Source organism: Coturnix japonica, chromosome 2 (assembly GCF_001577835.2).
Source record: "Coturnix japonica isolate 7356 chromosome 2, Coturnix japonica 2.1, whole genome shotgun sequence".
NCBI lineage: Eukaryota > Metazoa > Chordata > Aves > Galliformes > Phasianidae > Coturnix > Coturnix japonica.
Genome location: NC_029517.1, coordinates 20,721,278 through 20,743,929, shown reverse-complemented (window position 1 = coordinate 20,743,929; position 22,652 = coordinate 20,721,278). Strand labels below are relative to the sequence as shown.

Below are 22,652 nucleotides of genomic sequence, written 5' to 3'. Positions count from 1 at the left end.
TAGACTAGGTAAGCACTTACTCAGCAACTAGTCTGCTCTCTGCAAACGCTGCCAACATGTGGACATGGTACGCCTTTCTTACTTATATTCATTGATCACTATTTGTGTGCTTACTTTCTTGGTGAAGTCTTGCCGTTAGATCAGAGCACAGCGTTGGTTTATAAGTTTCACTCTCAACTGAATGAAAACTGTGTCTTATGGAAGTTCCTTGCAGTAAGCTTCCCCTCTTAAAGAGTCCCAAACTGGAAAACTTTTCTTAATAACAATATATAACAATCCCAGTTCCTACTAGAATTCTTTGTTATACTATCACCCAGTGGTTACATACGCCTGTAAATGGTATGGATTCTTTCCTTCTTTTTCAAAGTGACACATTTGTTCAAGCCATTTTTGATGTTCTTATTTCATTAAAAGCTTTTTAATTCCACTTTTTGGAAGCAATAGGATCTCTCACCTAGATAACTCACAGAATTTATTCTATTCTTTGAGACTCGTTTTCTGTGTGCATCGTCTCCTTTTGTTAAAGATGGTTTGAAAAAGAAATGTGCCCAAGCTCCATAGGAGAGAGGCCTGCAGAGGCATCCATGGTTTGTTTTGCTTTATTTTTTCCATTGAGAATCAGAGCCCTACACAGAACCCAGGAAGTGGAGAGGCATTTTTCTGTTAACCAGACTCCAATGTTCTAGCAGAAGGGAAAAGCTGGTCTTCATTATAAAGCCAAGACTTTAGTATTATAGTTTAGCGATGATGAACTCAGGAAGAGATTAGGCAGTCACATGGGCAGCTTCTAGAGATCTCAGCATCCCCTTATCTTTGGGACCATGGTTTGGTCTTTAGTGCAAATTAGAGCTGCATATTCTCATAATCCCAGGACTGGGGATAAGTGATGTGGGAGACTAGAGAAGAGCTGGATGCCATTGGGTTTATGAAGGGTACTAGGAAGGTTGGTTTTGTGGTGGAGCAAAGCAACTGGAACAAGGCTGAAAGTATGGTACTAGAAATTACGACCAATTTGTCAGCTAGCTAAAATCAGCAGGTGACTGATGTGAGTGGAAATGAGACAGATTGCTACAGCCAGATCTCTGTATAAATGCAATGCAATATCAGGACAAACCTCATTGCATGCAAAGCTGACCACTTCTGTAAAAAACGGGGCTGTCCCATATTCCACAGAAGGCTTCTCTGCAGCTCAGAGGTTGGGGCATCATGGTTTTGATTTTAACAGAAAACTCCTCCATGGACCCTGAATCAGGTACTGTGATGCTGCTGTTATTTTTTCTTCCTTCTCTTCATATAGAGATAAAATGCTTTTCAAGGGAAGTTTCAAGAAGTCTCTAAGAAAGGTTCTCGGTATAGTATCAGTGCAAAATTCTGTGAAATATTCAGCTTAATGGAAGTATATTTCCTTGTATTAGTTTTGAGATAAGTTCTGAGTTCTACCAAGTTCATGAAAATATTACCTCATATGAAGAACCACTTTTCCTTTCTAGTAACTTTTGCACACAGCAGCACAGAAACTCTTGAGGTAAAAGCCACTGAATGTAGGTGAAGTGTCTTCCGCAAGTATTTGTATTTGCATGTATGAAGTGCAAACACACACACACACACATATATACATACACGTTAACATCGCTCAGGCTGACAACGGATGTACCTAGAAATATTCTCCGGCACCACCACCACACTCGGTTATGTGGTTCTTCCTAGAAATAAGAAAACAGAATTTTGATTAGTTCTGTGTGTATAAACCATCAAAGAAATGAATGGTTTCTTTATTTTTTACCCTACAGTTGATGCAGAATCTTCCTTTCTTCAAATCACTGATGTTTTAACATCAAAAAGAAGAGCTCACGTTCTGAAATAACAACTTGATAGTGGGCGCTACGTGTGGTCAGGTTGTGTCTCTCCTATAAATAGGTATTTTTGTCTTGATGGTTTAACTAATGAAATAGGAAGGACTATCTTTACACTCTTCAGGAAGCAGCTAATTAAGCGTGCCTCTGCAGCTGAGACAAATGTAAGTAAAAGGATAACACTGGTGCTGCCATTTGCATTTCATGAGACCCACAGCAGTCAGAAGGATGTTGTCTATATATATGTATTAAACTTCTGGTTGATGGATGAAGTGCTTTCTAAAATCCACCATGATAGTTTGGTTCACTTTTACTGTAAGAGGGAAACTAATGTTTCTGCAAAAGACGAAATATAACCATCTTCCTCTAAGAAACATTCTCACCAACCATACCTACATCTGTCATGAACTGCAAACAGCTACACAGTAGTGGAAGAACCATTATTCGAACTGATGCTGTCCCTGGGAATTAAAGCACATTGTATAATTGCCTGTGTCTGTTACAGTTAACACTGATAATAGGTCTTCAGAGAGTGAGTCCCAAGCTTTCTTTGTAATTCCAGAATGCTCAGTGAATGTTTTAAGGACAGTGATGGGAAAATACAGTAAGGCAGTCACCAGCTAGTCCCCAAGCGTGCTCCACTTCCACACCAGGGATGAAAGATATGTTGAAGTCATGATTCTAAGGCTGAAAAACCAATGTTACTGTCAGCCGTCTTGGCATTATTGCACTTTATGGACAAGTGGGTTTTGGAAGGGCTCTCTCCCCATGCTGGAGATTGCTGTGAAAGACGGTGCAGAGGTGGGAGCAGCCCCGCAGTAGGAGCTGTGCAGGCAGTTCGTGTTGGTGTGTGGAGGACCAGAGCAGGCCCACAGCCTGGCTGCATGTACTTGCACAGCACACAGCGCCCCATCAGGGCTCCTTGTCTGGTGTCACCCACTCTGAATTGCCACTGCAGCCCTGCCCCATGCTGGTTCTCTGTTGCTATTCCAGGCCATATCTGCTGAAATGTGGTATTTTTTAATATTATATTGAGTAATGCTACACTGTCAAGCCAGCACAGGACTTTTAAACGTATTCACTTAAGAAGCTGCATTTCTTCTTTTCAGGCTCTGTGGAGAGAAGACGTCTACTTGTGGGTCAGTCAGATAGATCATCCTCACAGATAGTAAGCAGTTGCAGCATATGTTCATTTCACCTGTACTACACTCTTACTGTAAAATAGGATGAGTTGCACTCTGGGAATGGCAGTTTCTTTCCTCTGACTGCAAAGGGAGTGTTTGAGTGGCTCAGATGTAGGTATGTAATGTTGTGCGAGATGGATCCTTCTTCAGGTGCTCACACATTCCAGTTTTTCTTTATGCGGACTCTACACCAAAGACAGGACATCTTAAGTACTGGATTAAGAAGAAAATATCTGAATAAACTTTTACATCTCTGAGGCAAAAGTTATGGATATAGGATACAGAAGCAGAAGAAACAATTCTCTCTTTTCATGTCGTCCAGTTTATTTCACTGGTTTCTGTGCACAAACTTTCGCAACATTTCAGATCACGTCATTTAATCACAGGTCTGGCTGCCTCCAGCCTGGTTTCCTTCTGCTCAGTAAAGGAGAAGGGAGGGGAAATCAGCATTCCTGCAAGGCTTGCCATTACCCCTCGAGAGCAGAATGGGGTGGGATGAGGAGTGGGCCCCGGTTCCACACCCGCCGCCCTGTTGGAGCCCCTGGTTCTGTGGGGATGAGAGAAGCATAGCAAAATGCCTTCTCTCTGAAGTGAAAGGAAGACGCGGGGCCACAGTGTGACTCACTGGCTGGTGGATTGAAGAGTGCCAGGAAGCATTCGTGGGTACTGGAGCTCAATTGTCTATACTGTTAAATTATTAGAATGGTTCCTGGCACAGTTTTGAGATATGCCAACTAGCCTTCCCCCAGACAGTTCCTAGGCACAGTTAAGCATGGACCAAAGACCATTCCCAATAAGCAGTTTGCATGCGGTCACCTTTTTTTGGAGGCTTGAGAATTTAGTAACATGGACATAGGCCACTCTGTGCCTGTTGGTCTCCGTGCCAAAGGAACGTTTCCTGTCCCATTTAATTTCCCAGCACAGACATAGCCACTGTGTTACAGTCTGATCCCTGCTTTGTTCCTGTAGCTGTGCAACTGGGCATTGGTCTGTACTTAAAGTCTGTGGCAAACCGAAATGTAGTCTTTTGTGTCTCTGTTACTCAACCCCATCCCTAAACCTCTGTTTGTCTTTGTCTTTTTTGAACTGTATGCTATTCAGACTGCAACTATATTTGGAAAGGGCTGTGCATTGCACAGATCCCTTTAAATTAAGCAGATATCCAGAAGTGAAAATCTGCTCTGTAAAGTGAATGGAAATTAACTGAGACAGACACAACGCCTACATCTTGTGTTCGCAGTGCTACTGAGCAGATAGTACCATAATTCAATTTTACGTCTAAAATAGGTATCATGAAGTGCAGGAGCGAACCTCCTGGGGCTAGGTGGTCTCAGATGGCAATGGCTGTCAGGTATAACAAGGCAGACAGCTTTATTTCAGAGAAAAAATATTTTTCTTCAGACTGTAAATGCAGCTTTCCCCTTATTTCTCACTGAGCGCATTGCCAGCGTCAGCAAGTCCAACACAGCACTGGTACAGTTTTGCAGATGTTCTTACCTTTCTCCTGCCCGTTAGATATACATTTCATTTCTTTTCATTCTGGCATGTTGCCTAAATCTACTGATATTTAAATTATAAGAAACAGCACCAGCTACTGATGCTGTTCTTTAACTGCCATCATCCCATCTGGATAGTAGAATCACAAAATGTACACTGGAAATGGAGTACAGTTGCTCCTTTAGGTCCCAGTGTGCAAATTATTCACAGTTTTCTTGTACATAGACTAATCTGTAGAAAATATAAAAGTTGTGGTATCCTGCATACTGGCAGAGTAAGCAGAAAAGCTAAAGGCTGGTTAAAGGGGAAAAGGAGCTAATTTGACTCTGGAGCATTTGGAGGCAGCTGGAAGAAGAGGGAACCAGGTATGACATTCTGAGGAGCTTGGGGTGCTCAGGAAGCAATCCATGTCCACTTGGCTGTTTGCACATGTGCAGTACAGGATTAAGCATGTTTGGTGACATCGGGGAACCACTGGCATGTGGCAGAAAGGCAGAGCTGGGAGAGGAGCTGGGGGTCAGGACAGCTGAAAGAAACATGGCTGGAGCAAGAGAGGGGTTAAAGATGCCAGGAAGATGAGGAGAAGGGAGGAGACAACAGAAGGAAGTTCATTAGCTGAGAGGACTAAAATGCAGCATGCTCACTGAGGCCTGCAACATCAGAGATAGACAGGAGCCTTGCACTGCATTAGGATCTGTCAGCATGTGAGCAGAAATGCCTTTTCCTGCAGAGCAGTCACCGACTGCCACAGTGCAAGTGGCAAATTTTCAGGGCCAGCAGAATTTAAGCAAACCATAACAGTGCAGAAGTTTGAGATTTTAGTCCGAAAAAGGGGGCTGTATCGGGAAGCAGTACTGAGGTGCTCAGTGCCCTGCATGGAGAACACGTCTCACTGGTGATGTAGCTTACCTAAGCAGAGCATTTTCTCATTCTAAGTCAGAACCGTACTAAAGAGGAAGCGATGATCTAGTTGTTCAGCCACCATATCCTGTGTTCAGAATAATTTTCGTTTCTACTTATCTGCAAATGTTAATGGAATGTCCACAAATATTTTCTTGGTTTCTATGGTAAGCAAAAGGGAGTGTGAAACTCTGTCAGAAGCACTGCATCATCTGCACACCCCATGCTTTGCAGAGGCTCTGAGCAGCGCAGAAGCCATATGAGGCATAACTTGTGTGCAAACTGACATTTAGTAAACGTTGAGCTCTTTCATGTTCTGGTTTTGAAACGCAGACTTGCATATTACAGACCATAAGTGTTACTTGATCACTTTTATAATGCCTTAATGACAGAGCAGATCAGAACGGCTCCTCACAGATTACTTCCTCTCTGACTACAAAGCCATCAGGCAGTTGCTGGAATTGAACTGCATGGCTTTGGAAACCACTTTCATAAGGTATAAGTTTCCAAATTACTCAGAAACAAAATCTCCCGCTGCCCTGCAAACACGTGTGCCGAGGACAGCAGGGTGCGCGCTGGGGAGCTGTGCCAGCGTGTGGCCACGTGGGAGAGGCAGCCGGTGTGCTGTGTGCCTGCGGCCTTTGGGAAGCAGCAATGCAATGTGAGCAGTGCAGGGCATGCCGAGCTGCCAGGTGCATCTCAAGAGCAAAGTGGTCCCTGTGCTGCATTTCCCAGGAAATGGCACTTAGTGTGGGGTGTTCATTGTCAGGAGGGCTCACTGAGCTGTCAAGCATATGTCCCCACAGTCCGTAATGTGGAACTGGAGGAAATAAAGTGCCTTCTTGCTTTGTATGAGATGAGCCACGAGGGTCTCAAACCAGGAATGGTGGGTTGTGGTGGTGTTTCCGCCTGGCACATTATAATGAGTTGAACTTGTTATATCCAATTTCACAAACCAATGTTTCTTCAGAAAGATTTTCCACAAGTTTCCTGAGAAAGTGAAAGTGCAGAGCAGAGCTCGAGAGAGAGATTCTGCATCACCAAAACTGCACCTACTGTAGGAGGAATTGTCACTGATTGGGATGGGGCAGCTCCAGTAAAAATTCGCTGACCCTGTGCTATGTGTATGTCTTCTGTCCGTGGTGTGAATCTCTGGAGAAACCTGACCTTTTTTCACAGACAGGGAAATATTTTGGAGAAACACCATGGGTACGTTACCCAATCAGGAGCAAGAGAAATGGAGCTAAACAGCACTCGGCTTCCATAGAGGAACCTGTTTATGAGGACAGGTAGCTGGAATGGAGATTGCCAGTGCGGTACTTTGCACCGTGTTATTGAACTGTTTCAAAGACAAATTTTATGAATAGAGATCAAAGCGTGTAAGAGGACTGTTAGCAAATATGACCACTTGTGCAAATATCCGTGAACCTCCCTTCTGTAGCCTTTCAGTAGTTCCAAAGGCTGTCGGGGCATGTAATGATCGTAATAAATGCTGTATTTGCTTTTGTTTCTGCTGGCTTTGACCGGCAAATTCAACTGATTGCTTCCATTGTTATTTATGCTTAGAAGACAATTATATGGTTATCATTGGGGAAAAAAAAAAAGATCTCTTGTTATATATTTCTTTGTACTGGTTTTGAAATTCATACCAGTTAATGTAATTTTGAAGTTATTTTTGTGTTATCTATACACTTCATTCTTTTCAAGTCTTTTTTTCTTTCTTTTTTTTTGCTTTGTCACACTTCCCTTAACACTGCATTTCCCAACACTCACCTTTGTGTTACCTGGAGAAAGAAACGACTTATTTTTGATGCCCTTCTGGTCCACAAGTTAATATTGACAGAAATTTAAATTACAGCACACACTGAGAACATATTGCCATTTAGCTGGCAATCCTGATGTATTATAAGGGTACTCCTGTGGCTCTGAGGTTATATTTTAGCTCACTCAAGACTCTAAGGAAGCTCTTTGTGTTCTTCTGTAAATATACTGAAGATACAGTCAACCTCATCTGTATTTGGTTGGTTTGTGAGAAGTAAAGGAGTAAACATAAACTATCTCATCTCTGTTGTGGGTCCAATGTGCAGGACTCATCAAACTCCATCAGTGGAGCTGGGCCAGTGAAATTCCAGCTGTGTCTCCACAACACATTGCAGTGTGACCAGTGGCCTGAAAGCAGGCACTTTACATGGCATATGTCCCTGGAAAAGACTATGTTGTTCAGGAATTAATTATGGGAGAAGTTAGTGCTGCTGTAACCCATGGCACATGGACAGAGACAGTCACAGAGCTGAAGGTCAGGAACCTGCCAAGGATCCCAGTGCTGTGCTGCTTGGGTGGAAACAAAGGCAACATAAGGATCTTGGTGTCCAGGGACACCACAGTGGATGGCACTGAATGCCTTTTGTAGTGGGTAGATTTGGGGAGGTTTAAAATTAATGTGTATCCATATGCTAAAATAATAAATGCCTTCAGTTCAACATGAAGAAAGAACTTTTGAGACAGGTAGGACACATTTACCCAAGTTGGTCAGTCCAGCTCCATTAACGCCATTCCTTTTGCAAAAAAGTACCAGCTGAACTATGAAGAGCTTAGGATAAACATGGGCTACAGGTTCTGATTTATCTCACAGGTAAACTCATAGGATTCTTTAACTTTCTGGCTTCCAGTTTGGCACGTGGGTGATGACACCCAGGAAGTCTAATAGTGTTTAAGAAAAGCAGCCCTTGATCAACAGTCTAATGTTTGCTCTACAAGGAATCTGAACATCCACTGGAAAATATTTGGGGTCTGTAAGTTACGTAAGGTTCAAAGAGCTATTCTGACAGTGTACTGGGATATTGTAGCATCACACCAATGCTTAACTGTGATATTACCCTTTTGTTGTACTGTTGATCTGCTCTGTTCTGGAGAAGCGGTACCACCTGATACACTGTTATTGCAGCTTACCCATTTGTAGATTCTCCATGCAAGACACTTTTCTGTGCACTGATCAAATAAGTTTGCCTGAATCTGTGAGGCTTTGCGGTTTGGTTGAAGCTAAATTGAATCTGTGTAGAGAAATGTTTCTGAGGTTGTAGTTGTACAGCTATGGCTGCCGTAACTTATCTTCTTTTTTGTTTTACAGGTTGTTACTTTGTGGTATAGAGCTCCTGAAGTTTTGCTTCAGTCCAGCTATGCAACGCCAGTTGATCTTTGGAGTGTTGGTTGCATATTTGCAGAAATGTTCCGTCGAAAGTAAGAAATTCTACTTTATTTATTATTATTATTATTATTTAATTTAAAAGATGTGCAGTAATTTCTGGCACGATACCTTGGGTCACGTTAGTGTTGGAAAGGACTGGCAGCACTGATAGGAAGCTTCATGTACAGCACAGAACATAAGCATCCATTGCAAAGTCATACTTTTCACCATTTTGGAGTCTTTTGGTAGGAGTCACCTTGAGCTCTTGGTGAAGTGTATACAAGCATTGTATTTCTGTTACACCTGAATCCAAATGCAGATAAGTATGAGCTAGGGGGACTGTTGATCATTTTGAGTAAAGCTGTATTCTAGAGGGGCCCAGCATTCACCAGAGTCTTCTTGCTCTGGTGTTTGTGCATTAGACCATCAGTTGTTTGCTCATGGTCCTCATTTGGCATATCTGAGATCTTGGAAGTTGTTGTAAAGATGATTTCTGGAAACAGAGGTAAGAAAAAGCTGTTCTGCCACGACGCAGGGGAACAGAGACAGTTAAATGCAGGTTGAAAAGAAAAAAAGATTAAAGATTGGCTGATTCAGTTAAAGTAACAATCAGAACTACTGCAGCTAGATTGAGTTGATTTGTGAATGCAAGAGATGTCCCTGTGGAAGTACACTGAAATTGAGAGTATGTAGGGTGTGGAGAGGAACAAGGACCTCAGCAGGATATGCCTGTTTCAATATTAACCCAAATACATGCGTATCCATTGAGCTACTGCAAAAAGTCTGCGTGATCTCCATAGAGAAACTCTATGTATAATTTTGATACACCTATGCTGTGAAATCAAAGAATTTACATAAAGAAAACATAAAAGAAAATGATAACAGTGAGAGGTTTAAAACCAAAATCAATCCATTTTAAAAGACAAAGCCATACTACAAGGGCCTTGAGAAACAGCTACTTAAAAGCAGAGAATTGAGATGAATTTATAGTGTGAAGTTCAAAATGCAAGTTGGAGTCTTGCAAAAGAACTTTGGGATCCCACTATTTATTAATGTTAGTGTATGGAAAAATCATTTTTCTTGGGCTTCTTGCCTGGTCAAATGGCCTGGGTAGAATTAGTACACTCCACCCTCTCTGTGTCTGACTCAGAAATGAAGTCAGAAGATGAGAGAAAAAAAGAATGTGGATTTTAGGAGGGTCAATTAAGCCCTCCATTGCAAACTTCAAAAAATTCAGTCTTATCTCATTCACTGCCAGGTTCATGATGGCATTAAGCCATTGATATTTTTTTCTGATAAAAGTAGAAGAGTCAACAGCTCTGTTTTTAGCGTTGGTGATAGAAGCGATACAGGACAAACAAATGAACACAGAACTTTATTACTTTCCTCAAAGCTCTCATTTTTTTCTCATTAAATTTGTGGTATTCTGGCAGATGAAAAATATTGCCATGTGCAGGCACCACCAATTGAATATCATTTTTGTGATGTATGACTCCCAAAGCCTCCCTGACTCCAAATCCCAAAGTACAACACAGTAAATTTAATTAAGGACTGTTGAATTTTCTGTTGGTTTACAAATGCAAATATTACATTAATATTACAAAATCAGAGATCTTTTTTTGTAATGGAAACGTGATCTTACTTCAAGCACAGTTTGATAAAACCAGAACTTCTATTATTCCTGCCAAGTGCAGGGTCAGTCTGACATTTCCAGTCCTAAATTTGGGAGACTGTCAAAAACTGTAGAAGTTCGACATCTGCCAAGTCTGTATGTACTATGTTGTTTCACTGGAAACAATATGACTTCCACAGACTTCAGTACACAAGCATGATTTGGAATACTAACCTAAAACCTCATTGCCATAAAGCTGTAATGACCAGCACTGAGTGCTATCTCCATGGCTTGGTGTTGCAACACTCCCTGTATGATATATATTGTCTTTCTGATTTTCTTCATGGATTGCAAAAGAAAGCCCGTGTTACTGTGACCCTGGTAGCAATAAACTGTGAAATTTTGCAAACTTCATGGATTGCTTCCAAAATATGAAATAAATGGAACAGCTATTTCTGGAAAATGGTAGTTCCCTTGGGTAATCACCCATCTGCATTTGCACTGGTGCTTACAGGATAAGGTATGACGGTGTAGCTAAGGCTTAGAAGTACGTGTTGGTTTGACATTAAAACAACTTTTTATTTTCTTACTGGGTTCTTGATTCCTTCTTTCCCTGCTCTATTGTCCTTCTTTGAAAGATTTTAAAGCTTTTTTAAGAAATATACTGAGACTCTTCTTGGTCTTTTCCTATCACAGAGTTGGAAATAAAACACCATAATAAATAAAGCATCACAAAATGCATCCGAATTCTCTTTATGCCAAGCAAACATTCAAAAGTGCAGATGCTTTTTTACTAAAATTTACTATAATACAGTTTGGTAGGTAGTTACAGGCAGAGCCAGGGTTCTGTAGGCTTGGACGGACGTGGGAGAGAGGTGAGCTCTGTATTAATGGTTCAGCATTGCTATATTATAAAATGCCATGTTTCAAAGTGGAAAGCACTTTATTTATTTTAAACCACTCTTAATTCAAAGCAGTTTGAGACTCACACACACACATAAATTTTTTTTAAAAATCTTAAAAAAAAAATAGATACAAGACACATAAAAGCAGATACTGGAGTTCATACACACAAATAAATAGATGTCTAACACAGAGAATAAGTTTGAACATATCCCTCATCATGGCTGATACAACTAACCAAATGGTTCTCAGCTGAGGACTAAAGTCCTGGAATCAGAGGCTTGTATTACATCATAGCTATACTTAAAACCTACACATTTTCATTACAGAGCAGATTTGTTGGCTTCTGCTCCTCATTGCGTACCTAGTATCATATCAGCCCATCGGGGTTTGTGGGCATGAAGATTGGGCATATATTGGCAATACTGGGCATACTGGGCATTACTTTCAGATTTCCTTATAGAGTAGTTTCAGGTTTTTAATCTCGTGTCTAGTCAAGTAGATTTCCAACATTTATGGCCATATTTGGATGGACTGTCCTTCATTGACAAAAATGTAAATGCATTTGTCACAGTAGCTCCTTTTTTTGATTTAAAAGCTGAGGTCCATTGATAATAATGACCAGTAAAGAAAATTGTGTAGTATGCTTTTGGTTGCTTCAGTATCACAGAATCTTTCATAGATAAAGCAAGAAAGTTTGATGGGCATAATGGCATAGGGCATCCTTTCACATATTGGGAAGACAGACTGGCAATCTGCACATCTTGTCTCAGCTCAGAGAATATTGAGCTGTTTGCATTAATCTTGTTTCTACAAAACGTGACCAGGTAATATATTTAGGTTAAAAAAAACTAACAATGATTAATTATAAAAAAACTTTCACACCAATATGGACAGTTCATTAAGGAGTAAGGCAAGTTTGGGAGTAGACCCTCACTTCTGTCTGGACGCATGAAGCTCAGCTGGCTCAAGGACTGAGGGCAGCTCCAAAGTGGAAGCCATGACCAGTGGTTTAGGTGAGGAAAGGGCTGCCTCTCTTCTTGCTTGGATTAGGCAGTACTTAATCAAGGTGAGTGAGTGTGAGAGGAGAAGGGAAGAAGACTGAAATCTGAATCTGGGTGAAACAATCTATGAGAGAAAGCAAGGATCACTGGAGTCGGACTCTCTTCTGAGCAGGTAGTCTTGAGAAAAAGTCTTTCATCTCTTAGTTCTTAGTTATTCATACGGACCTGGTCTTCAAAAGGACATTCCGATACGATTTCAGTCCTGCACAGACTAGTTAGTGGGTGTATATGCAGGATAAATGAACCAGATATCTCTGTAACAATTCCAGTTAGACAAATGTAACTATAATACTGAGAAACCACATTTTCCTTTATTTGTAGTAAATGTACCTAAAAATCATCAGAAAAACCCATTAGGTTTCAGTAGCTTGTGTCATATTCATAGCCCAGTCAGGCCGAAGAAGTCATGCATCTGAGAGCAGTGTTCTGAATGCACATGCAGTCTTCAGTAATATTACAGGTATCAATTCAGACTCAAACCTTAAAAGACACTCCTCTCCCAGAAATCTTTCACCACCTCTCCAAACCAAAACTAAACAGTATTATCTCAGTTCCCTAGTTTGACCCAGCCATGGGGGAAATTAATTCCATTCACATGGACATCGTACTGAGACCGTTCATGTACCAGCTCCATGGTGTTTTCATCAACCTACTATTGGTAAGATCATCAGGCCCAGAATTTCTTAAGCCACAATACTGGCACAAATAGCATGGCATTATTATTTATTCGGTTTTAAATATTAAATAATGCTTTTAGCAGTTCTCTCTTTTTTCAGCATACTCCACCAGTGCCTAATAAATGTGGGACAGTCATTGCATTGCCAACTATGTTTGAAGATTGTGTCAGTGGATAAGAGATGTGTAACTCTACTAAAACAGCTACAATAGGACAAGTTCTTATTCCCAGAAATAAGTGTTTAAGTCATCTTTTAATAGTATGAATGTGTCCAATTAGAGTGTGAAATAAATGTGGTTGTGTGGTTTCAGAAGAGAAATAGCCAACCAGAACACCTGTTTTTGAGTTGTCTCCAAAAACTGAGGCTGGAAAGGGGAGTTTAAACTTCTATGACTGACTGAAAAGAATAACTCTTTTAGCTGGATCACGTGGTAGAGTCTTGGCTTCAATGAAATTATTGTTGAAATTAACCCAGACTTCAAAGAGGATTGTAACCCCTCTGAAAACAATTTAGTGGGACAGAATGGCACAAAATGTGGAAGAGCTAATCTCTGTTAATGTGTATAAGTACAGCACTTAAGAACTCAGCTGGAGAAATCCCTCTGCAAGAAGGTGCTGCAAACTGGCAGACTGCTTAGAGTTTTCCTCGGTTCCATGCTTTGTGCTTCTTGCACTGATCCTGTACAAGCTTTCTGTTGTCTTCTCTGTGAAATAAACCCTGATAGGTAGCTCCTGGGGACTGGGAGACTTTCATTCAAAATAAAGGCTGCAGCGTGGGAGATATAAGCGGTCAGTTGAACAGATGAGACTGGAATTCACAGTGAGACTGCAGAAGTAAAAGATGTTCAAGCTAAACTTGAAAGAATTTGTTTTGTTAGTATGATCACTGATATCTTTTGGCCAAAGTATCACCAAATAATATGTAATTTCAAAGAAAACCAGGCTGTCACACTGTGATTCCTGTATGCATTTCCTAGTCCAGAGGAGGAGGTACATGTTCTTGCTTTTGTACCAGAGGATAACTAAGTGATAACTCATAACAGAGTTTCCAGGTTCTCCAGTGCTTTGAATGGGGCAGGTGGCTTTTAACTCTGAAGAGAGATCTGCAGTCTGGCTCATACTTCAGGCTGTTCTAACTAGCATCATTTTCATCATGCCCTCATTTGGTCTGAATTAGCTGTACCTATAGGTGTTAATCTCTTGCAGATGCAGTCCTTTAAGGTTGCACTTTGAAAAAACAGGTATATGTCTGTTGACAGATGTTCAACAGTAAAACCACAGGTTCTGAGGTGCCAAAGCATGTTGTTTGTCTGGAAAAAGGAGCAGAGAAGACAGTGAGCTTGGGGAAGGTGGTTCATAGAAATCCTGCCATTGCTGAGAACTGCTTGGATTTTGCATCTATGGGACTCTAACCCAGACAATGGCTGGATTAATCACTCCTTATGATTAGTTGCTTTGTCTTTGAATAGAGGATTCTATTTATGGAATAGAATATAGAAATAGAATACAGAAAAGGAAAATTCCTTTGCATAGAGGAAGAGACAGCGAATGTGTACATTTACAAATGCACGCCTGAGCAGAGGATTTGTTTGGAGTCACCCACTTCAAATTAAGTAACAGAATGTCATCACTTACTTTAAAAAAATCATTAATACTGTTCCAGATTCAAGGCATCAGGGGAGCAGGTTGATTTGTTAAAAGCCTGTGATCAACAGTGAAGTGTTATATAGTGAAACAGTAGCAACAGAATACTATGCCACTTAACACAGAGCTTGTATGGGGTAGGTACTCCTGCCACAGCTCAAGTGTATCAGTGCAGGCAAAGATGTAACTGGAGATAATGTGATGTGGACAGGAGCAGCATCTTGACATAGCACACCATTAGGGAAACTCCCTCAAATTGGAATCAATGGATCACCTTAGTATGCTTTCTGTAGGATAGGAAATGGGGGGAAAAATCAACAGGGTTTCTGTTTTGAAAAACCATATTTGCTTTTGCAGTGATCTTTATTAAGAATTGTTCTGTACAGTCTTGGGAGTTGTCATCCAAAGTGGGGTTTTAACATCTCCCAGTGTGTATGGATATTACAGGTGAAGTCCTGATCACCTTGAACACAGGAGAAAGTTAATGCTGACTGGCGGTAGTGATGGCTTCAGTTTTGATTTGCCCTTCTATATAACAATAACACTGTGAAAAAAGCCTGAAAAGAGAGAAATTTATGTAGCAGTTCTGCAATAGAAAGACTTGTGAAGACCATTTAATTCTTTGTCAGTTATTTTTCTGTACTTCAGCATTCCTGATGATTTAGCCCTCGCTGTTTTTAAGTGTATGCTTATGGATCAGAAAAGAAATTCATGAGAAAGATTTTTAAAAAATGGATATTAGAAGGGAAAAAATAACAAAGCCGACACAGTAGGCAAAAAGCATGAGTTAAGTGCGGCTCTGAATACTGTTTGTAACTCAGGGCTTACCTATAAACGGACTGACTTCTTACATTTGTTTTTTGAGGAATAACTGTTCACTTTATCATGCAGCAATTTGAAACACAGGCTTCGCAATCGTATTATCTGCTGTTTTCCAGTGGACCTTAAACCAACGTATCTAATGCACCAAGAGCTTGAAAGTGTAATCATCCACTTGTCTGCTTGCTCACAGTTAGATTGGGGTAGGAGTAAAATTCAAACAACTCCTTTTTCTTTTTCTTTTTCTTTTTCTTTTTCTTTTTCTTTTTCTTTTTCTTTTTCTTTTTCTTTTTCTTTTTCTTTTTCTTTTTCTTTTTCTTTTTTCCCTTTATTTTTCCTTGGTTATTATTTTAGTAAGCAAAGGTGGATGTTGCAGCTTAGAACCGTAAAAGCTACACAACTTGATTTGCAGTCTCTGAACCAAGGTACTTCACAGTACTGGCTTGAGTTTGTTTTTGCCTTTTTTGGAAATTAGCTTGTTTTGTTATAAGAATGATTTAAGTCGCAAGTGTCATTAAAGTTCACCACAATCCAGACCAGCTATACAGGGAGAAGGTTCGTTCCTTGGAAAGATCTTGTCAGCACTGAAAATTCTGCGCTTTGCATTTTTCCTCCTTTATTCTTCTGCCATTCATGTGCACATGGGCATGTGGGAGGCTGATGGTTTTTCCAAACCAGACCTAATAAAATTGGATTTTTTTCTCCCTCCCCAGATAGGTGGCCAGCCTATTAAAGAGTTGGGTTTTTTTTTGAGCATTTATTAAATTGAATGGACTCAAGCCACAATTTAGCTTAGAGACCTTAGTGATCTGATAGAACAACAACGGCATTTTGCTTCAGACTTTGCTAACAAAGGAAGGCAGAAGAATGTACTTGCTCGTGTTATTGCAGTTTTCTGATAAGCGGGATTGTTTTCTCTTTAATCCTAACTCCATGGCAGAACTCCCCTTGGCTTTGGGCAGAGGACAAATGCACGTTAATGGAGTGAAGGGCAAACAGTCAGAATAATGCTTCTAATTGTCGAGTACAAAATACATATGAGTTTCCAAGACAACATCACCCCCATTAAAAATAAAATACCTTGCTGTTTTTCAGCTCACATTTTCCCCCAAGCCCTTTCTAGCCGATATCTTTCTAAGTGTCTACAGTTGGGCTGATTGATAGCCGTTAGTCAAATCCAGCAACTGCATCAGCCTGTGGTTGGTGATGAGTGGTGAGTGAGTACCAGGCCATTCACTTGTGGTTTTCCTCCTAGCTTCCAGCTGTGCCAGGCTTTCAGTCAGAGGAATAGATCTGTTGGTAAGGGAAACCGTTGGTAAACCATAGAAACCAAAAACTGTCTCACTACCCATGACAAAAAACAGAAGGGAACCTTGAAGTCGGGGCAAGAAGACCTGCAGCAGCTGTGCTGGCTGACCAAGGGTAACCTGACCGTTAGCTCAGGTGGAGGCCGGGCTACAGCCAGGAGCAGGTGCTGCAGGCCCAAGCCCTGCTCACCGAGCTGCCCTACTGGAAAGCTTCTGCAGCTTCTGCACATACAGGTGGCACAGCACTCCTCTGACATCCTCCTGAATGTGGCATCCTTAAGAAACAGCTCTCATTCCTTAGAGGGCTGATATTCTGGTCTGCGACAATCCAAGTTAGACTGATCAGAGGTCAGAGGAAAAGGCCTCGTGGCTAGGAAAAAGACCACAACATGTCAGCCACCATGTAGATGTTTTAAAGTCCTTGGTGTTACCATCATGGCATTTGTAATGGGATTTGTAATGTAGTTTTTATTTGGAAAATGCAGTTTGCATTTGGAAGTAAGGCTGGCGGCAGGATCGCCTGGCTGCCCCCCAAGCAGTGCTGTGCCAGGCACAGCTGCCCACCAGTGCCAAGGTGCAGCACCTCACACACAACGGGGTATCTCAAAGATGAGGTCATTCCTAGGATAAGGCAGAGCAGCCCACAGGTGACATCCAGATGACATCCCCAGCTGCAGGTGGCTGCAGCCATGGAAGAGGAGAGGCACAGAGCAGCATTCGAGTGCTCCTTCCTCTTGGCCCCAGGGAGGGACAACCAGTTGTGTGCAGCTCAAAGACTTTGCTTTTGAAAGGGTCTCCTGGCTCTTTCACGCAGCTTTCCTCTCCAGGAACTTGGCTGTAAGAGGCTTTGCTTTTTGCCTAGAATTTGGCTGGGGGAAGCTCTGTGTACTTTTGTTTGTCTCATAATAGAATTAAATATTGTTTTTATTTACTTTTCTCTTTCATAAGAAAATGGCTACAGAAAGGTATTTCAAGTCCAAGTGGGTGTACAGGAGACTTTCCTGAACACTGGTGTGTGCTGGAGAAGGGGAGAGAAGGTTAGATGTTAAGTGCGGCTCACACTGCTAAGTTCCCAAGTGTGGACTTGTTCCAAATTGAATGTCCAGTCAGAAATTTTGATCTGAGCAGATTTATTCAATTTGCTCTATTTGACTATCCAGAAAAGAGCACAAAACACAACAGCTTTATGAAACTTTGTACTATTTTTGTACCAAGTAATAATAGGCTGTGAGAGGAGAGCTCTAAATGTCAAAAGAAAGCAAGAGGAAGCGTGATATTTAGATTTCTGGAAAACCATTTTTCCAAGGGAATGGCAACCATGGAAGTGCTTACTTGCATCATGGAGGACAGACCATGCAGAGGACTTACTTGCAGCGGGTCTGAGTCTGCAGGCCGCAGCTGAGAATGGCAGAGACCTAGACAGAGCCCTGATCTGGGGAGGGAGGTGGACGCAGGCTCTGCAGCACATCCTGGGGCAGCACACATGGCATCCACAGGCGGCCAGAGCCATCTCCACCATTAGTTGTCAAGGCTGTGTTATTTGCTGGGTACTGAAAAACAGAGAAGGGGCATAGCAGGATACAGCTCATACTAGTTCCTGTCGTGTCTTCTTTTGAAGCCACAGTTCTCCTTGTGATATGAGTATGTTGTTTCCTTGCTTCTTTTTGTCTGCATGGCACTTGCAGCAGTGCCATCATGTTTGCCTGTGTAATCTGCTCAACTTGCTCGTACACCGGCCATGTATAAATGAGTCCATGAAAGATTCAGCCACCATGGTACAGTGATTGCTAGAGAAAGCGGCAGGATTCATCAAGTCAAGAGCTCTTAGTGTCAAGATCTGGCATGCTTGGTTGTCCCTTAGTGCTGGCTGCATGCTGCAATTCCTTTTATAGATGTCCGGAATGCATATTGTCCAGAAGCAACTCTAAGAGAATCTCTGATGCTTTATTTCTTCTTCTGCTCAAACATTCTCCACAGCTTCTTTTGCAGCTTATACAGGTTTAACAATAACAAGTGCTTTTGGAAAACAGATATTTGTCAAATGGGAGTTTCATCCAAGGGATTACTTCATTTCCACCGATTTATTCTACTGGGCTAGAATAAATTGGCACAAAGATTCAGTTACTATTGATTCTGACCGAGTCCAAATGAGTTACCCAAAGATAAATGACTTAGTCAGCTATATCATACAGAATTTGCCAACTATCGCAAATTATCAGATCATTTTTATTAGATTATGTCCATGAAGCAGGTTTTGTTATTATGTCAGTACAGCACACAAAACAATCTATACAACAGAATGATTTTTAAAGTGCTCATTATGTCCAAATAATAGGACTGCAAGCGTTCAGTATCTAAAGTAGTACACATAGCATGAGATTTGTCAGTAATGGTGCTATCTGTAGCTGTTAAACTAAGCCTAATTAGCAGTGAAGAATCATATTTAGCTGCTATGAGAATGAAGACACTCTAAATTGCATCAGACCATTAGCAATGGTAGAGTGTATGTACAAAGTCCAAAGAGAAAAGCAGGCATTCTTGCTTCCTATCTGTTTTGGCTCCACATCTTTCAAGAGTTTGATGATGAGGATTTTTGGCTGGAAAGAGAAAGTGCAGTTTAAAGAGGCCCCAGATAACTTGGTAATCTTTCTATTCCTGGTAAACTCTCAGCCACATCTGTATAGGAAGCACGGTTTACCATGGAAGGAAGCTTTGGCTTGGTTATATGCATATGCACATATGCAGAAGAGGATTCTGGTTTTTGAATCTTGAGCAAATCTGGGGTTCTTCAGATAGAGTTAAAATTCTTCTCCAGGCTTCCATCACCTTTTTTTTTTCAGTGTTTTCAGCAATTCCCAATATTTTTATAATAAATTACTTTTTAGAAATGGATTGTGGGGAACTAGTAGAGAACATAAAAGTGCTGAATAACCTGGGAAGCTTTGAAACAAACAGTGTAATGCTTTAGTGTAAATGCTACAGCTGCAGTGGGGAGGGTGGCATCTAAGCAGTGTCATCCCTTGGTAGAACATTTGTGCTTTTTCTCTTTTATGAAAGAAATTAGTTTTCTCTAACTAGGTTTGGATTCAAGTGGGAAAGAAAGCTTTTGTATGAAATGACCAATAGATGAACAGCATAAGCAACAGCAGAGCTCTCCATAGGTGACCCTGGATTACCATGCACTCTCATGAGCCAGTGAACGTAGATCTCTTAGTTTCTCCAGCATGAGTAATGGAGTTAACAGTACACTATAAAGTATTATTTAGGACAAAATTATATTTAGTTTAATTGGCACTGAGAATCATATCAGTTTTCCTTGCATGGTTGCTATACATACTTACTAACTTTAATGCTTATCTCAAGTTTTTCAGCAGGTGTTTATTAATTCACTGTAAGCCAGAACAGCTGCTAAAAATTAAAGTATTTCTTTCACACCATCCTTTTAATCCACTTTCATGTCTTTTGACTCTCAGTCTTTGGAGCTGGAGAACAAATTTGAAGTTGAAATTTCACCTCTGCTCATGTTGGTAGTGTACTGCTCGGGGCTAGAAGTGTTTTCCCTCACTTCCTGGCCTGAAGGGTTGTAATCCCCTTTCAGAGATTCTTTTCTGGCAGAGTGTTTTATTACACCTGAAGGTGATGAGAGATGTGGGGGGGAGGGTTGGGGAGGGAGTCCTTCTGATGTTTCAGGATTATCTGAAAAATTAGAAAGGCTTAGTGCAACAGGTGCCATTAACACCTAATATGGGGGCAACAAAAGTGATTGTAGATCAAAACATGTACTGGGTGCCACACAGGAGCAGCTCCAGCCCAGTTGGAGAAAAAAGCCCAAGGGATCACTCTCTGAGCTTGTCGTGCTTTCCCAGGGAAAAAGTCTTTTATTCTTTGATGTTATTCAGTATTGAGAATTTCACGTTCTCAAGTTATGTCAAGCATTGATGTTTCCCTTCAAAAATGGAAATAGGATATCTAATGGATCACAATGCTTAAGCCTCAGAGAGTGCCAGTGCACAGCCTTTGTTACCTCACTACATCACCTCTGCCACTGCGCTGCTACAAGTGTCAGCAAGAATTTTGTCTTTCAGACTTTTTCCTGCTGCTTATAGTTGGATATTTGCTTTTCCAGCTTACACTTCCCAGCTTGAGAATTAAAAAAAAAAAAGTCAAGTAGATGTACATTCTTTGTGTAACTCATAGTCATGGGACTAAAGCATTGCTTCTGCCAGCGTCCTTTTTCATCATTTTATGTAACTTATTTAGAAGCATAATTTCTTTTATCTAAAGGCCTATGAAACTCTTTTTATAGCTTTATTGAGAAAGAAGTAAAGCCCTGACAAGGCTGGGAAGACGTACTTGGATGTGAATGGGCTGAGTATCTTTGGGCAGACTGAATGAACCAGCACGTGTGATACAGCTGCCCCTCTTGCATCACCTTCCTTCTCCTGAGTAAAAAAGAATCAAGGGTAGGTAGGAGTTAGTCTCCCTTATGGAACAGTTACTTGTGGAAAGAAGTTCAGCTGATACAGGAATGACAACAATGACAGATATGTGGTCACAAAGAGTTTATTGCATAAGAAATTGACCTAATGGTGCAAAATCGTTCAGTTTAAAGGTTTACTGGGAAAGTAATCTGAAAATATTTTCAGATTGTGTAACAGGAATTGTATTTTAATTAGGGCCTCAGACTTTAAAATCTATTACATAACCCCTCGATTAAAACTAATTCCAGTGTTAGAGGCAGTCAGCAAAGTCCATTTTAAAAGATGCTTTTAGATTAGTAAATGCAGAAAATGCCAACAGCCAAACTTTCCAGAATCATCTGAACATTGACTGAAACTCGTGAAACTATACAAGATTAATATCTCTGGCAATTCTGATTTGATTAGATTTTCACGATGAAATTTCATACAGGATAAAGAAATTCATGTAGAATTTCATGTAGAACACTGTTGGTTTTTTTTTCATTGGTATAATTGATGGAGACCAGGAACAGACTTAAACTTACTGCTTGCCTTGGGGGTAGGTCCTTGGCTGCAAAATAGACGTTTTAAAAATACTTCTTTAAAATACAGCATTAAAGAGCACCATGACACTCTGACTAAATTGTGCCACTTTGGAATGCTGTCTGCTGGATTTTTAAGTGAGGAGTGAATTATGGACTCAATGAAAGAGGTGGTGGAAAATCACTCTGGAAGGAGGACTGAGATCTCCTCAAGGAAAATATGGGCAAATTTGTTCACAGGCACAGACCTGTGGAAATGAGTATTGCCCAGAGCTCTGCACGCACACATTGCTATTGCGTAGCATTCTGCTTAGCAGTTGGCACCATTGCTTATGTGAGAAGAGAGTACAGAACACTAAATGTGTACAGGAAAAGCATGATTGAACTGTGTTTGTCATACCAGTAGATCTTTCTGGATGCTATAAAGATACAGTAGCCTGCTGTTTAGTTATACGATTAAACCTAAAACAGCTGATCGAAAAGATAGAGGTAATTTAACTCCAAACAGTGGTGGGGTGTGTGTTTAACACACAAATGGTTAAATCCTATTGCTGGTAGAACTGCCAGAATAAACAAGAGGAATGCTCCTTTCTGCACTCGATGCAGAGGCCATGCATTTATTCCTTTCCCTTACTCTGAGGTCAGTTGCATATGGATCTCTGGAACTTACTTCATTAGTTGGGAGTTCAAAATGCCGCTGTTATATCATGCTCACTGAGCTGAGATAACAGCCCTATAAACACTGGTGGAATGAACCTACAAATCTTCAAGAGAAGCAAAATGTCCGCAGATAAAAGCATTGTGACGTGTGTGCTTAGGGAATAAGTGAAGGACGTTTCACCTACCAAGGCTTTTCCATTGAAAAAATAAAGTATTATCTGATGAACTTTGACGCGGTTCTGCTCAGGAATAGATGAAATCTGCCCATGTTAGAGCATATCATGGTTGAAGATAATATCTGCACTCACCTTGCTTTTTGGGTATTTTTTAATCAGGAATGTTATATC

At 40.9% G+C, this 22,652-nt stretch overlaps 1 protein-coding gene across 6 annotated transcripts in view; it reads left to right on the top strand.

Annotated features, from left to right (window-relative positions):
• Nucleotides 1-22,652, top strand: part of CDK6 (cyclin dependent kinase 6) — a 126,758-nt gene that overhangs the window by 78,511 nt on the left and 25,595 nt on the right. For all 6 annotated transcript variants that reach the window (XR_001553064.1, XM_015853531.2, XM_015853533.1 and 3 more), the window contains one exon: nt 8,562-8,671. Coding sequence is in view for 5 of the 6 variants with exons in the window: in XM_015853531.2 (XP_015709017.1) it covers nt 8,562-8,671 (110 nt within the window). In the remaining variant the exon portion in view is untranslated. The remainder of the gene's footprint in view (nt 1-8,561; nt 8,672-22,652) is intronic.